Below are 16585 nucleotides of genomic sequence, written 5' to 3' on the forward strand. Positions count from 1 at the left end.
TGAGGTAAAGTGGACTGTATTGAATAGAAAAGAAACAAGTGATATCTCTACAGAAACAAGTACATGCAATGAAAATATAAAAGAACAACTCACCGAAAATCTGCAGAGTACCTAATGTAATATTTATATTATTGAGCTTACAACTCCCAGGTAAGGTATTCAGGTGTCCCCGAGGTAGGAGATGAATCAAGGATGGTGAAAAGGCAAGCTCAATTGTCATCTACTGTTGGTAAATTCGGCTTCCATCATATAACGTTGCACATATATTTCTGACGAGATATTTACAATGTCTTTAAAGACTATAGATCGGTGAACTTTCCAATCGAAAAATAATAGTTTAAAACTTTCAACTAAAGGGGAGTTTGGCAAACACTCTTCCAAACGTAGGTTTATGGTGTACGATTTAACATTAACGAAAAAATAATAATTTGAAGAACAATTTTCTTCTGGGAATGATCGACGAATAATAATTATCAATTCCCGACTCGAGGCAAGCTAGTACGAAGCGAGACTGAACAGAAAGAAAAAATCTACCGGCTAGTGAGCGCGACGCACTCAAGTGAAAGAAATACGAACTGAACGAGGAGCGTGCGTCCAATTCAAAAACGAAAAATGAAAACTAGAGCTGGCTCCAACAGATATGGAAAAAATGTATAAGATAAAACTTGTTGGTAATTTTGTAAGCTTCAATTTTTCACAAAATACAAATGTTCATAAGATGCATAGTTCCCGAGATATATGTGAAAAATGAGAAAATGGTACTTTCAAACCACCCTCACACTATTAGCACAGGGGGTAGGGGTGAGGACTTTGGATATGTTATTCCTCTAACTATCCTTTAAAGAGCTGTGGGGTTGAAAATTGTGTTCCAAACTTTTCCCTCTATACATTCAATTTGGCATTCGTTGCCTGGGCTAGACTGTCTTTGAAAGAATAGATTTTAAATGTCAAATATTGAACTCTCACCTGATTCATAGGAGGATAGAAAAAAAATAAAAATATACACCCATTTTTATCTAGTTAATATTACTGTTATATGTGATGGATGCTCGGTAGTAGTATACACACGACCAAAGATTCATATTTATAAAACAATCCACTTATCACAGAGAGAATGACCAACGATTAGAGGGTAAAAATAAAAGCATTAATAATTGAACTCTTCTATTATTTGCTTTCTATACCTCAGAGCCGCCCTCACATACCCCACCAAAAGTTTCCAATCCTTTCCATCCAAGTATTCTATGACCTCTCTTCTTTCCAGTCTCCACTTATTGAACCATGTCTTTCTTATCTCTTCTAGAATTTTACATCTACTTAAAAAATGAAACATGTCCTCGTTTTCCTGACTATTGCACATTGAACATCTGTGTGTTTCTTCCCGTCTTTCCGGTCTGTGATTCAGCGGGAATAGAGCTCCTCTAGCTTTGAAAGTAATACTTATAAAATTCCGCTTATTCCTATCATTTATATATTCTCTTATAAGACTTTCCTCCTTATTCAACAGAGCATATATGGAATGAAATTGCGCAGCATTAGCCCTATCCAACCACTTACCCCGAACCGTTTGTCTAATTCTAGTGACCAATAATTGACCCATTCTGCTCCACTCACGCTTTTCCTGCAGATTATCTGGCCAGTCTATATTATTATCTCTACAAAGTCTCAGCCATTCTCCATACCAACCACATTTCTTCTTGATAAATATTTCACTGAGGATTCACGGAAATCTATGCTCAGGCAGCGCAAGCGTTTTTAATATATAGTTGAAGTGTAGGACAAAAGTATTCACCCACATTGTATCTACTCCAGATTCAAGGTAAATGACGTAGTTCGGCGTATTTTTTGTTAGGGATAGCAATCTCTTGATAAAAAACTTTTGAAAATTTTCCAACTCTTCCGATTGCACGTAACCCCACACCTCAGCCGCATAAGTCACCACTGCTCTGCTTGGAGCATTATAAGCATGCCACTTGCTAGAGATTGGTACCTCGTCATTTAAGATAAGCCTAGGCCATACACTATTTATACCAAATTTTGCTGTTGTTACTTTATTTTTAAAATGAGGACGCATCGATAGAGCAGGTGTGAGAGTAACTCTCAGATATTTATATTCCTTCACCACCTCCAGTCTTTCCTCTCCATAATACCACCTCTCATCTCTCCTCAGTCTTCCTCCTCTCCTAAACACCATTATTTTTGATTTGGTCATGTTCAATTCTAGATTCCATCACATACAATATCTTCTCAAATTATTGATCATTCTCTGTAACATTACTGGGTTATCTGAAAAAATTACCATATCGTCTGCGTATAGATGAAGAGCGTTTATTTTGAAATCATCTATAGATAGGCCTCCACCTATACTCTCACATATGTCATGCACAAAAATCAGAAACAACAAAGGTGAGGCCAAGCAGCCTTGTTTTAATCCGTTCTCAATGCTGAAACTTTCTGTTTTTCCTCCTTTACACCATACTGCAGCATTTGTATTGTTGTAGAAACTTTTCATCAACTGTATGCATTTATTTGAGACTCCCAAATTATAAAGCTTGTAGAATAGGGCTTCTCTATTCACACAATCGAATGTGGATTCGAAGTCAATGAAGAAACAATAGTTTTTTTCTTTTCTCAATGCTCAACTTATAACTTATTCTACTGTGAAGAGTAAACACGTTATCTACTGTTGAATATCCTCTTCGAAATCCCGCCTGATTCTCCTCCAATACGCCTCTGCCTTCTATCCATCCCTCTATTCTTTTCAGTAATATTCCTACAAATATTTTAGCAGCAGAGTTAACGAAATTTATAGCGTGGAAGTTAGAAACAATTGAATTATCGCATTTTTTATGCAGAGGGAATATGATCGAACTACTGAAAGCCGCAGGCACGGTCTCACTCGAAAAAATATTATTGAAAAACTGCAATAGTAGCTATCTATATCCAAGTGTTGACTTTTTATAAAATTCTCCTGGTATCCTGTCGTGTTGTTCAGTAATTAGCCGCCTAATTATGACGAAATCTATTTTTGTTGGTTGGTGAAGTTTATTTGGCTTGATAATGTTTGGTTTTCCAATGCATTGTCAACATAATGACCCATATATCATATAATCACGTCTTTGTCAGCACGTTTCACATAAATAATTATAATAGTTGGGCTACTTGAATTTTGTTGGCTCAACTTATTTGAACCTAACTAGGGCTACATATATTTCACCAAATGCATTCTACCTTCCAATTATTAGCTAAAGCATGTTATACTGCAAGTCAACATATTTCTACTAACTACAATCACTTGTTCCTTATATATCAAAATTACGTAAATTATTATTCAATTGTTCAGACTACAATGGTTATAATAGCAGTAAGACAATGACAATGAATTCAAAAACTCAATGGTCAGACGAAGTTAATGTCAAGCGGAGCTGCAGTTCAATATATTTACATTATTAGCCTATGAAACAAGTCAAACTTGACCGAACTGCCTAACTACTTGGAATCGATTTTATCTAAATAGGTACATACATTTACAGATAATTAAATTATTCTTTACCTGTCACGAAACTCCAGATAAATGTTTCCATTAAAAGTTACTCTAAGTTTTTGCCAATTTTCAGAAGAACAATCAATGGTATTTCAAATATTCCCAGGTAGCTTTAAAAGTCACTGGTAGCGTTTCTGGAAAGTGGGAGGCTCCCAGATCCCTGTTACCTCGGGCCCCACTAATGTTTCTTCCAAGTATGCACCCATGATACTTCTGGTAATTTATTATGAATTTTTCAGAGTTTTTATAATTCACCTATTGTTGTTTTTGGGCCGGTGATTGAGGATTTCAATACCACTAGTGAGCGCTTCTTATTGGATGAACCAGTTAAACTTATTAAGAAAAAGCAATACAATCACGTTCCTGTGGTAACTGGAATTGTAAAAGATGAGTTCAGAGGATGGTTTAATTGGATGTGTAAGTATGTAAGGCCTACTCGATCTCTCTACAATGTTGTATGCCAGTAGTGGACAGGAAATTACTGATAACTTTTCGCTCGCAGAGAGTATAGATAGAATGTAATGAGAGTATACCGTATAGGATGTGATTTACATTTTATACTATCTGCTTGCTCGGCACTGCTGTTAATCGAATTCAAATTATCAGTATTTGACTCTAGTATTAACTAGTGAATCTAGGTACAGTAATTGAACAATCCTGCGAACAAGATAAATTATGCCAGAGAAAAACAATAAGATCGTCCCAATTTTGACAATGAAGAGATCAACATAAGGAAAGCAGGAAAAGTACATTTCATATTGGAATTTACAACTTGATTCTTGAATTCAAGCTTAAGATAAAATTTTTTTCAGGTGTTATTAAGATTCCAGAATTGAGGCCTACTCTCACAATACTCTTAGAACTATCATCACCGTACTTGATTCTCCAAGAATATGAATGATTATTGATTTATATTTTGTTCTTGATCCATTGAACTCGCCTGGAAAGCTTGCATTGATCCTATCATTCTGATGATTTACTTATTGTATGAATCATTAAAGAATAACGAAACTGATATGGAACCGTTCACATATCCTACAAGATAGACCTGCTAAGATGTCCTGTAGATTTTCTTTCAATGATTGGAATTAATATTATACTATTCATATTTGTGTTTATAGACAACGCAATAGAAGACGAAGTGAAGTCTTTCAATGACAACTTCTACAAAATATTGCCAGTGATCCTTCTGTATGACGATAAAACAGAAGACGAGAAAAGGAAAATAACAGATGAATTCAAAAAGTTCTACCTGAACGGTGAAACAATCAACAACAACACAATTGATGGGCTAGGGGATGTGAGTACACGTACTAAAATGTAGTAATAATGTAGTATAATGTAGATTCTGGATTACAACATGCAGCTATTATAGGTAGGTGCAACTATTAAACAGTAATAATTTTTAAACTGAATAAATACTATAATACTGTATTGGATTCTCCATCATACATGAATCAGTCAACTGTGCTCTTGCTTATAACGGTACCTTACAACTACAACAATACCGAATTCAATGTCGACATAGTTAAACATGATGCTAACAAACCTCAAACTACAGTTATAGCGTAGCAAGGATTTTGAAATGGGGGAGAGGTTATCCAAGAATTCTGGGTCTCTTATAGACTTCACCAGTGGAATTTGATGTATGCGGGGAGGGGGGGGTTTCTTGTACTTTTGGGCCTCTTATTGGGGCTCATGGGAGGGGTGATTGTAACCTGAAAACCCACCCCCTTAACCACGCCACTGGGTACTCCCTTCATAAGTTGTTGAAATATTCCTATTTCTGAATATTTATTTTGAAATATTCCTGTAATCCTGTAAGTTTTCATTTGTACGTCAAAAGGATAAATTTCCCATAATATAATAATCTCATGAAATTTTTCCCTACATTTTTATTGAGTCCATCTTCTATATAATAAGAGAGAGTAGGGTTGTGTTTTTTCGTGTGTTCGTTTGTTCGCATCAAAACATGTCAACTTGTGGATTGCATACCGGAAAAATGATTTACATCTCCAAATTTTGCACATAGATTCTAAAAATATCAATCTCGTGCACCTGGAAGCCAAAATTTTAATTTTCCTTCAAGATTTTTCAGAATTAATGTTTAAATTTCATTAATGGTACATTCGATTTTATTAAAAAATCACCAAATCATATGGTCGAAATTAAGAAAGGAGCATCTGTTTCTATATTGCTTTCTATCTGAAAAACATAGTTTTGAAACTTCGTTCTCCTGATGCAACGTTTCCTGATACACGTGGCATGGATTATTAATTTTTCAGCTATAAAAATAAATTTTTGAGGCAAAGTGCTAAATAAACGTCTATAGTTTCATCAATGCTGTATCGGCAATATGAAAACGCATGCAGTTAATAATGTCTTTGAATGAAGGTGTTGTTATTTACATGAAGAAATTATATTTTTCCATTTTTATTTAATTAAAATTTCAAAATTATTCGAGCCCTGATAGAATGACTGACTCACAGTCAGTCGAAAATTTTATTATTGGAATGAGGGATATTTTGGCAAGCTGAGCAAAAAAATAAGGTCATATGCACTTTTTCGTTATATCTTCAAATATGAAAAATGAGTTTTGTGGGATGTCAAAACTCTCTCTGAAAGGGAAACTATTCAACTTATTATATCTTTTAGTAAAAAAACAATGATCATCCATCCATCTTCTATACTATAATAAAGGAAAGAACTGGATTATAAACGTAGCCTATATTTAATATTTTAAATTTGGTAATTTGGTGAATTTCCTAATTTCAATATTGGAATGAGGGGTATTTTGGCAAGCTGAGCAAAAAAATAAGGTCATATGCACCTTTTCGTTTATCTTCAAATGAAAAATGAGTTTTGTTGGTTGTCAAAACTCCCTCTGAAAGGGAAACTATTCAACTTATTCTATGTTTTAGTAAAATAACAATGATCATCCATCCATCTTCTTTACTATAATAAAGGAAAGAACTGGATTATGAACGTAGCCTATACAGATTTAAAGTATAGGGAAATTATGTTTGACGCATTATCACGTCAGAACTACTGAATTGATTAACTTGAAATTTTGCATATAGATTCTTGCTTAACCAAGGGTGGTTATGGACCAATTTTAAATTCTTCAAGATTTGATTACATCAAGTTTTCATTTTGTCAAATTTCAAATATTTGTCATGCTTCCAGTTTGTATGGAAGCAGCAGAAGATTTCTCTTAAAAGGGAAATTAGAAGATAGGTATGATTGGGGATCCTTTTCGAATGATAAAAACAGGTTTTCCGTCACACCCAAATTTTTTCCGCCATTTTGAATCCAACTTCTGTTTCAATTGAAAGGTGGTCATACTGATTTACTTGAAATGCAGCATATAAATTCTCAATCAACCGAGGATTCTTATAGGCCTATTTTGAATTCTTCTAGATTTCATTACGTCAAGTTTTAAGAAATAGGTACCCTTGCGAAGTGGGTTACATGCTAGTCCACTTATAAAATGGGATACTTCCAATAATTCAACACTGAAAAAATCTGGTTTGGCGCACTCACACAACTTTCCTTGCTCATTGAACTGTAAGCCCCATTCTTAAAGGAGAATAATTTAGGGGAATAACATAATGACGATTGGCAGCAACATATTTGAAACTATGATCAGACTACTGTATATGTGTATATATAATTTTTATGAGTTATTTTTCCTTTGTGTGAATTGTGAAATTCGATGATTTTTTTAAAGTCTCCAAAACAGCTGTTCTACAGATGAAATATCTCGAGTATGTGTTCTTTTTATGAACTGCTCTACCTACCTACCTCATGCACGAGAAGGAGGTTACAAAGTCTATTTCTCAAGGATGGATGGGGTGGACCCCCCATTAGTTTCTCAGAAAGGAGACTCATGCCAGCTGATAGAGCTGATAATAACTATATACAGGGTATGAATTTTAAAAAAATCGGACAAGTCATTTTTGAGAAAATCGTGAAAAACATGGTTTTTTAGTAATCATCCGCCATTTTTCTCAAGAATATTACGGAGCTCCTGCAATTTTCCCAAAAATGAGACTCATGTCAGTCGATAGGGCTTATGAATAGCTTATCCATGGTATAAATTTAAAGAAAATCGTTAGAGCCGTTTTCGAGAAAACTGTGAAAAACATGGTTTTTAGTGATTATCCGCAATTTTTCTCAAGAATATTGCGGAGCTCCTGCAATTTTCCCAGTAATGAGACTCACGTCAGTTGATAGGGCTTATGAATAGCTATCCATCGTATGAATTTGGAGAAAATCCTTTGAGCCGTTTTCGAGAAAACCGTGAAAAACATGGTTTTTTAGTAATATCCGCCATTTTTCCGCCATCTTGAATTGAATTTCTTATTGTCGGATCCTCATGGTATAAGGACCTTAGGTTTAAGATTTCAAGTCAATCGGTTAGGAATGGAGTTATCGTGATCACAGACATACACACATACACACACACAGACCAACACCCAAAAATCATGTTTTTGGACTCAGGGGACCTTGAAACGTATAGAAAACTTGAAATTAGTGTATCTTAATTTTTTCTGGAAAGCAATACTTTCCTTACCTATGGTTATAGGGCAAGGAAAGTAACAAATAGTTAGGAGATAAGTGTAATTAGTATACGAATTAGAAACTGCCACAACAGCAGAAATCGAATTTCAAAAGTCACAAGTTGTATTTTCGTCACTTGATTTTTCAAGCTGAATACTCAGACACAAACTCTCTATTGCGGTTTCCGTTTCTCCCAATCATTTATTAAAAATCGTATTACCGTTTGTTTGAATTTAGCTATTCGCTGATGCCACTATCATTCACGGAGAGCACACAACAGCCAAACTCCTTGCTAAGTACAACAACGCCCCAGTATATTTTTACATGATGAATTATTTGGGGCGCTTTGGACACGTTAAGGATACAAGAACTGGAAAAGTAATGGGTGAGTGGAAAAACCTTTCTTGCTCCAAAATTGCCAAACTATTAAACTTTGTGATGTCATTCTCGTTTCAATCATTTTAGTTTATTCCAATGTCTAATTTACAAAAAGAAATAGAGATTGTTTGTTGCATTATGGGACCGGGAGGATATTTTGAGTATTTTCATTAAATGGCATTGCTAATTATCCACAGGATTTTACAAAGTATAGCAAATTTAATAATGAGAATTAATATTGAATGCAATTTGAATAACGATAATGTGATATTGTAATGTAACTACATATATCAGCGTGTTTCAACAAACAATATTGTCGACTATCTTGAAAGGATAAAGAATAATATCCTTCCCATTTGTAACATTTATATTTTGTTCTTCTTTCTTTTCATCTTTATTTCGAATTTCAAACTGTATTGTTTGTGTTTCTGTGACAAATAATGTTTATATTCTATTCTTTACAACATACGACCGGGATGTGCTGGAATAGAGCTGTTGGGAATTATAAATCAAAGTAATGATTAAATGAGAAACTTGACTTAATGAATTATGAGCTAGATAATGGTTGATTGTTTAATGGTTATAAAGAAAAAAAGTAGCCATTCACTGCATAATAAATGAAATATCAATTTCTGAACATTTACCAAAATAATGTCATCCATTAGGATCCATGCACTGCTGCAGCCGGGCCTGGAAGTTTCACATTACATTTTGCAGCATATTGACTGTATTCCTTCGATTTCGCCACGAAATCTTTGTTCTAGGACTAAAAAATTCTAGGTGGATCATTTTGAAAAACTCTTGTTTTTAGTAACCCAATAGAGAAAAGTCGCAGTCTGTCAAATCTTGTGAGGGAGGGGCCAAGAGATATCCCCGTTTCGAGTTAAAATTTGTATTCCTCTTAATATAAATCACTAAAACTAATTCGTATAACTGTTTGACGCTGAGAACTTTGCTTTCGATGAACAATTAACTAGTTGGAAAACAGTTGTTTTTGTTAATACGTTTCTGAGCTTTAAAAATTAGTCCAGTTGTACGGTAATCAGCTGGGGTCGATGACTCCCAGAATGCTATTCCCTTCTGGTGGGATTATGGACTTGCAGGACGCTTTTTGAATACAGTGAGGACGACAAGAAGATTTTAACTCCGATTTATTCCACAGAATCAAATAAGAACAAGTGAAAACTCGACAATATGAAAATAAAAGTATTCTTAAATCTCAAAACAAAATATGGCAACAACAGTATTAAAAAATTTATCCCACAAAATCAAAGAGGAACAAGTGGCAACACGACAAACTCAAAATAAGAAAATATTCTTAAATCTAAACACATATTATGACAGCAATAGTATCAACGATTTTATTCCACAAAATTAAAAAGGAACAAGTGGCAACACGACAAACTCAAAATAAAAATTTCTAAACAGAAATTACTAAGATCAATCTCGGGGCATTGGCCGTGCAGTATAGGCCATATCAACGGTCTCGAAAAATTGTAAAATAATAATAATAATGTCTCTGGTCGAGGGTACAACACGACCAGAGGAGTTTATTCAAATTATAGACATGATTATAAAAGCATATAAGGTGCAATTATTTACAAAGTATTAATACAATTGGTTGATTACTTGCTGATCTTAGAAAATGTGGCCCCCACTATATATGAATATGTGTCGGGATGTCACTAATTTTGCTTTTGTTTAAGATTTTATGCCAAAAGTCAAAAATTCTAATAAAGATACATTTTGCGAGTCATTAGGAGTTCATAAAAACCACATTTCTATACACAAATTTAAAAAAGAAAATTGATAACCTAAGATGTAGAAATTTTATAAAAATTTAACATAAAAACATTTATAATACTCATGGGAAAAGATCATCATAATGAAGAAAATGAGAATGAAACAGTATGGAAAATTTTTCATAGAACTAATTGTTATAAATGATTGATTCTATTGGACAGGAGCCACTTTTTTGTTTTCGATTTGAATGAGTTGATTGGAACTGTTTCTTTAATAGCTATTAGCAGTTTATTGAAAATTTTTGGTCCTAAATATGTGGCTGACCTCTGAGCAGCTGATGTTGTCATCCTGGGAATTGCCAAGTCCATGTTCCTTCTGCGTGTTCCTTGCGGGTGATTCAAATTGATCAGAGGCGAGGGGTCCGGTCATCTCTGGATTCGCCGATGACTGGACAGAAATTGATATGTAATGTATATATTATTAAATTGAAAATATTTACAATAAATACAAAAAGATGAAGAAACCAAAAGAGAAACATTTTTTGCGAGCGCGCCAAGCTTGAATAAAGTAGACTACTGCATCGTCAGTTCCATCCGTTCAATGTGATTCTCAAAACTAAGCGATTCCAGTAATGCTATTTAGCATTGGTTACCACCACACTTCAGCATCATCACTCTCACTCCCTCTCCCATAAACGATGGTGGAGTAAACAGTAAACTGTCAAAGACATCGCTATTTTCTGCGATTCCACTGTTCCGCGGCAGTGTTGCAAACCATACAATAATTATTTTGTTTCCAATTCGTTATTGATAATAATAATTATTATTATTTCTTCTATGTTTGGTTTTGAAGCATCTGAATTTAAAAATCTACTTTGTGAAAATAATTAAGAACTGAAAATTTAGTGAAGAGAACAACTAGAGACTAAAGTGAACAACTAGAGACTTAACCTATTTCGGACTATGTGTACCTTATCCAAATTTGGGAGAGGAATAGCACAAGGTTTCCTTATTTATCTCTCCCTGTCATTTTCGATGATGTACTTATTGTATGAATAAAGAATTTCATTTCAATTTTTTTAATTTGTCAGTTTCCGAGCTTCAGATTTAGCCAAGTTCTAGACTTTTAAACTCTAGGATTTTGAATAGTAAGCTTATCTTATACTAGATGTCATCTTTCTCGATAAATAATCGTCCAAAATGGAACAATATCTTTAAAGTATGGGAGGGGGAGCAGCTTTCATTCAAACTTTCAACTGAATTGTTCCTGGAGATGACTGAGCCAAAAAGTCACGCCTCGCCCCTGAAATTGATGAAGAGTTGTGGGTTCTTTCTGGTGAATGTTAGAAGTCTGTGAATGTAAATCTGTCTGATGCTGAGGATGCTGAGCTCCGAGTATAGTAGTACTGAAGGGAAGAGTGGATGTTTGCGTCCTATTATCCTCAAGATTAGCTTCTGAACCTTGAAGATAGGATCGATGTGGCAGAAATTTGTAGCTCCCCAGGCCAAAATGCCATATCTTGCTATGGACTCGACTATTGCATAATAAACATTTTTCATCATGTCTATTGATAGTAGCTGCCTGAGTTGGATGAGTTTGTAAATTAATTTTCTGAGTTTAGCCGTTTGATGTAAAATGTGTTTATCCCAGCAAAGTGAAAAATGGTTGGCGAGTGCCTTTCCAACAATAAAAGGTAATCTTCGAACTTCGGACAACTCAATAGACTGAAGAAATGGATAAATTTAAAGTAGTAATAAATTAAGTCTATAATTATAAAATCAACTTTATAATCAAAACTTCAGTTATTAGTGAAGTTCACTCAAACAAAACAAAATGGAAGATTATAAGGACAAAATTCGTAATTCAATTATTCATATAGATTAATGATTGAAGTTGAAGCCATTGAAATTAATAATTGAATTGGGCTCGAGTAAGGAAATCAAGTCAAGGACTAATAATTTCAGCTCAATAATTCAATCTGACACAAATAAATCAATAAATATTGGTCAATAAGAACTATGAATTTCGTGGGTTCAGAAAGAAAAATAAATCTAATACACGCAGCAAATAAGATGATATTAGTATAAACAACAGAAGGTTAAACTAGTACTGTAGCCCTTCCTGAGTGCTCTCCCCCAAAGGGCGAATAGGATCAATAATAGATAATAATATAAGATCAATAATAATACTTGATTAAGTTCAAAGTAGTAAATAACCTGTGACAACGATCTTCTCAGGGAGTATCGGAATTATCAAAATTTAAGTTTGTTTTGATTAATAATCCAATTAACTGATAATGAAGATAATGTCTATTCATCTATCAATCCGCTCTTTGCTAGACAAAGGACTACACACCAAGTCCCTAAATGAATCAATATCGAAGGTGAGACTTTACAAAATCCAACTAATAAATTAGCTCATGATTTAGAATCCCATCAACTACACAAAAGGAAAAAAATAAATTTACTTATAATTTAGAACGTCATTAACCACACAAAATGGAAAGATGAATTATCTATTAATTTAGAACATCATTAACTACACAAAATGGGAAAATGAATAAACCTATGATTTAGGACGTCATTAATCTCACAAAAATGAGAAAAAATTAACTATTAATTTAAAACGTCATTAACTACACAAAAATGAAAAATAAATCAGCCTACGATTTAGGACGTCATGAACCACACAAAATGGAAAGATAAATTAACTATTAATTCAGAACTTCATTGATTACACAAAATGGGAAAAATAAATTATCCTATGATTAAGGACATCATGAATCACACAGAATGGAAAGATAGATTAACTATTAATTAAGTACGTCATTAACTAAACAAAATGAAAAATAAATTAACCTATGATTTGGGACGTCATGAACCACACAAAAATGGAAAAATAAATTAGCTATTAATTTATATCGTCATTAACTACACAGAATAGGAAAATAAATAAACCTATGATTTGGATGTCATTAACCACACAAAAATGGGGAAAAAATTAACCATTAATTTGAAACGTCATTAACTACACAAAAATGAAAAATTAATTAACCTACAATTTGGGACGTCATGAACCACACAAAATGGAAAGATAGATTAACTATTGTAATATTACAATACTTTGACACTTTTAGAATTTCAAATTTGACGCTGTTAATGTGGATCGATTTTAATGGAACACAAAATATCGAACATCGATCTTTTCTTCAAACATCGATATTCCATATCCATTCATTAGTTATTTGAAAAGATCCATTTTGGTTTAATAAATTATTAAAATACATTTGAGAAATATAAATTTATTATCAAATCTTAAAATTATATACAGCAATGACTTAGAACTAACCTAAATTAATTTAACTCTTAAATATGTGTTTTATTTGGTGCAGTTGGCAATGCAAAACTAAAGTTTTGCATATCCTTTTTCCGTTTGGTGACTTGCTTTTTCTTCTTCCAGCTGGTCTCTCAAAATGTGCTCGCTGCAATGTTCCTTGATAAATTTATTTTAAAGTTTTATTTCTGCCAACTTCTTGAAACTTATATTAATTTTGTAGTAGATGTAAACTCAGTGAAAGAAAAATATGCTATGAGTTCTTGTTTTTCTCCTGGTAATTTTTCTGTAATTCCTAATTTATAAGATGTCTTTCAAACTAACCTTCCGAGCACATTGTATGATTTTTCATGCATTAACGATAATTCTGTATTTTTGGTATGGTGTTTCTTTATTATTAGTATGATAAGGTTTTATCGTTTGTCATGTTCGAGCTCTGTGATATGCTTGAAGTGTTTCCTATTACATATTTCTCAGTTAGCCAAAATGCTTTCAAATCATTATATTTTCCCTTCTCATATTAGAATTAGTTATGTTAGGATAAATTTATACAGGGCTACCCATGATTTATATAGAAGGAAACCGATGTCTTATCCAACACAAGTTTTGGCCCAACGTTCCAGTACAGTTTAATCACCGAAACACCACACTATTATTTAAGTACGTCATTAACTAAACAAAATGAAAAATAAATTAACCTATGATTTAGGACGTCATGAACCACACAAAAATGAAAAATAAATTAGCTATTAATTTATAACGTCATTAACTAAACAAAATGGAAAAATGAATTAACTAATTATATAGAACATCATTAACTACACAAAACGGGAAAATCAATTAACCTATGATTTAGGATGTCATTAACCACACAAAATGGAAAAATGAATTAACTAGCAATATAGAACATCATTAACTACACAAAATGGGAAAATCAAATTAACCTATGATTTAGGACGTCATTAACCACACAAAAATGGAAGAATAAATAAGCTTGTTAGCTCAGGGGTTATATTTACAATAAATTTCTCATTTCTTAAGACATCAAAAATCATATCTAGCTCAAAAGCATTGAAAACAAAACTGACTTTCACCAAAAAAACTTTTATCTAGAGATGAGGTATTTCTTGACTTCACTAGTTACTCTAACAGCTCTCTCGAAGACAGCCTAGGCCTTCACTGGTCCCTCTCAGAGGCAAATAAGAACAAATTTAGTATCGAAAATATAGAAGATACAAATATAACATCACTCCTCTCACAACAATACAAAAGAGAAGGTGATTATGATTTCAAACAGAACAACCTTGAGGAGGATGGATGGAAAGACTATTGAGCATCAGTTACAAATATTCAAATACTCCAATCCAAAAGAATAGTAAATTGAAAATGAACTTAATTTATCTATGGTTATATTAACAATGTGCTTACATTCAAGACGCTCGACTATTAATCAGTTACTTAATCTCTGTTTCTCAGGGTTTTGAGTAGGCAGAAGGCCTCCTCCAATAGGGCTTTTAAAACTTGAAAAATATTTGAAAGACTTCAATTTAATTTGAAAAAGGGAATTACAATGATTAAACTGGACTGGTCAAAATGAAACAATGGGTGGCTCAGTTACTTAATCTCTGTGTCTCAGGGTTTTGAGTAGGCAGAAGGCCTCCTCCAATTGGGCTTTTAAAACTTGAAAAATATTTGAAAGACTTCAATTTCATTTGAAAAAGGGAATTACAATGATTAAACTGGACTGGTCAAAATGAAACAATGGGTGGCTCCAACTCAATAATGAATTAGGGACTCAATGTACACCCTCACAGTTGGCCACTCCATCCTCCTGTGGTCGCTGCTTCTGGGTCTTCTCCAGGTGACGGTTGGAATTAGAATCATCGGCTAGGGTTCCCGAATCAATCAAGAAACCCTGTCTTTGTCGTTGTCGCTGAACAACGGCCAATTCCCCACTCAACAGAAATTGCCAAAATGATACGATATCGTACGATATTGGAAAAATTTGGAACAAGAGTCAGTGACCACAGAATGTGACATAGGATTGCACAAAAAGTCCATTGTGACAGGCTTTTAAGAATACAATCTGTAATTATGAACTGCTGGCTAAGCAGAGCATTGCCAAAATTTTGAACTCTTACGATAAAATTCTCTAATAAAATAGCCAAGCTACATTGTCTAATTCAATAAAGGAGTTTCATCGAGGTGGAATAGAATAGAAAAATGATTTATTTGAACAAAGCAAATACATAATAATGCAAAAAACAGTTCACAATGTCTTTCAAAGGAATAAGTACAGTACCAAAAAATTTTATTTTACAAAAATCATCATAGACTTGGCAGGAGTCGTCAGTCGAGTTGTTTACTCTATAATACACTTTCAATAACTACCTTTTATCTGAGTTTTGATCTTCGTCTTGCTAATCAATTTTATTCTTCAATTCGATTCTCAATGCAGACCAGATTTAAGCGTACGGTATTTTTCACAACTTAGATAATCAAACTATAACAGTATCGCTGCATCGATTCTTATCTCATCCCCAGAAATGAAACGTTCTACTTCCAACACTGGTTGGTCTAGCCAAAAGAAAGCTTTGATTTTATTTTTTTTTTCTCTGCTACTGTTCATTCCCATCTATACTGTCATGGTCGAATTGAACAGCTCAATACTACACTAATATAAACTATTGTCATGTAGACTAAGAAAAATTGTTGATTTATATAATATAACATAGCTAAATAGAGTATGTTTTACACAAATGATAATAATTATAAGGCAATTTCTTGTTTGAATCAAACATTATCAAGCCTACTTGAGTGGAAAAACGTAACTTAATCTAACCTGACCATTCAACTTACAAGCAAATTAAGTTTCCAGTACGTAAATTAAAAATAATTTTCAGTATAGAAAATAAAATATCAAGCAATCTCAGCTATTGAATTCCCTGACCAACCATTGCCTATGCCTACACCGCAGAGCATCCCTAAGATACCCAACAAGGCGGTACCAATCTCTACCATTCA

The 16585-nt window shown here is 33.5% G+C and overlaps 2 protein-coding genes across 5 annotated transcripts in view; one reads left to right on the forward strand and one right to left on the reverse strand.

Annotated features, from left to right (window-relative positions):
• The window catches only part of LOC111044661 (esterase E4), an 86631-nt gene that overhangs the window by 37189 nt on the left and 32857 nt on the right, over positions 1 to 16585 (forward strand). The window contains exons 6-8 of the mRNA XM_039421514.1: positions 3784 to 3961; positions 4666 to 4844; positions 8345 to 8492. Coding sequence (XP_039277448.1) covers positions 3784 to 3961; positions 4666 to 4844; positions 8345 to 8492 — 505 coding nt within the window. The remainder of the gene's footprint in view (positions 1 to 3783; positions 3962 to 4665; positions 4845 to 8344; positions 8493 to 16585) is intronic.
• Positions 10076 to 16585, reverse strand: part of LOC111043634 — a 237813-nt gene continuing 231303 nt past the window's right edge. For all 4 annotated transcript variants that reach the window (XM_039421509.1, XM_039421511.1, XM_039421510.1 and 1 more), the window contains one exon: positions 10076 to 10675. In XM_039421509.1, coding sequence (XP_039277443.1) covers positions 10517 to 10675 — 159 coding nt within the window. In that variant the 3' untranslated portion in view covers positions 10076 to 10516. The remainder of the gene's footprint in view (positions 10676 to 16585) is intronic.

Source organism: Nilaparvata lugens, chromosome 2 (genome assembly GCF_014356525.2).
Source record: "Nilaparvata lugens isolate BPH chromosome 2, ASM1435652v1, whole genome shotgun sequence".
Classification (NCBI taxonomy): Eukaryota; Metazoa; Arthropoda; class Insecta; order Hemiptera; family Delphacidae; genus Nilaparvata; species Nilaparvata lugens.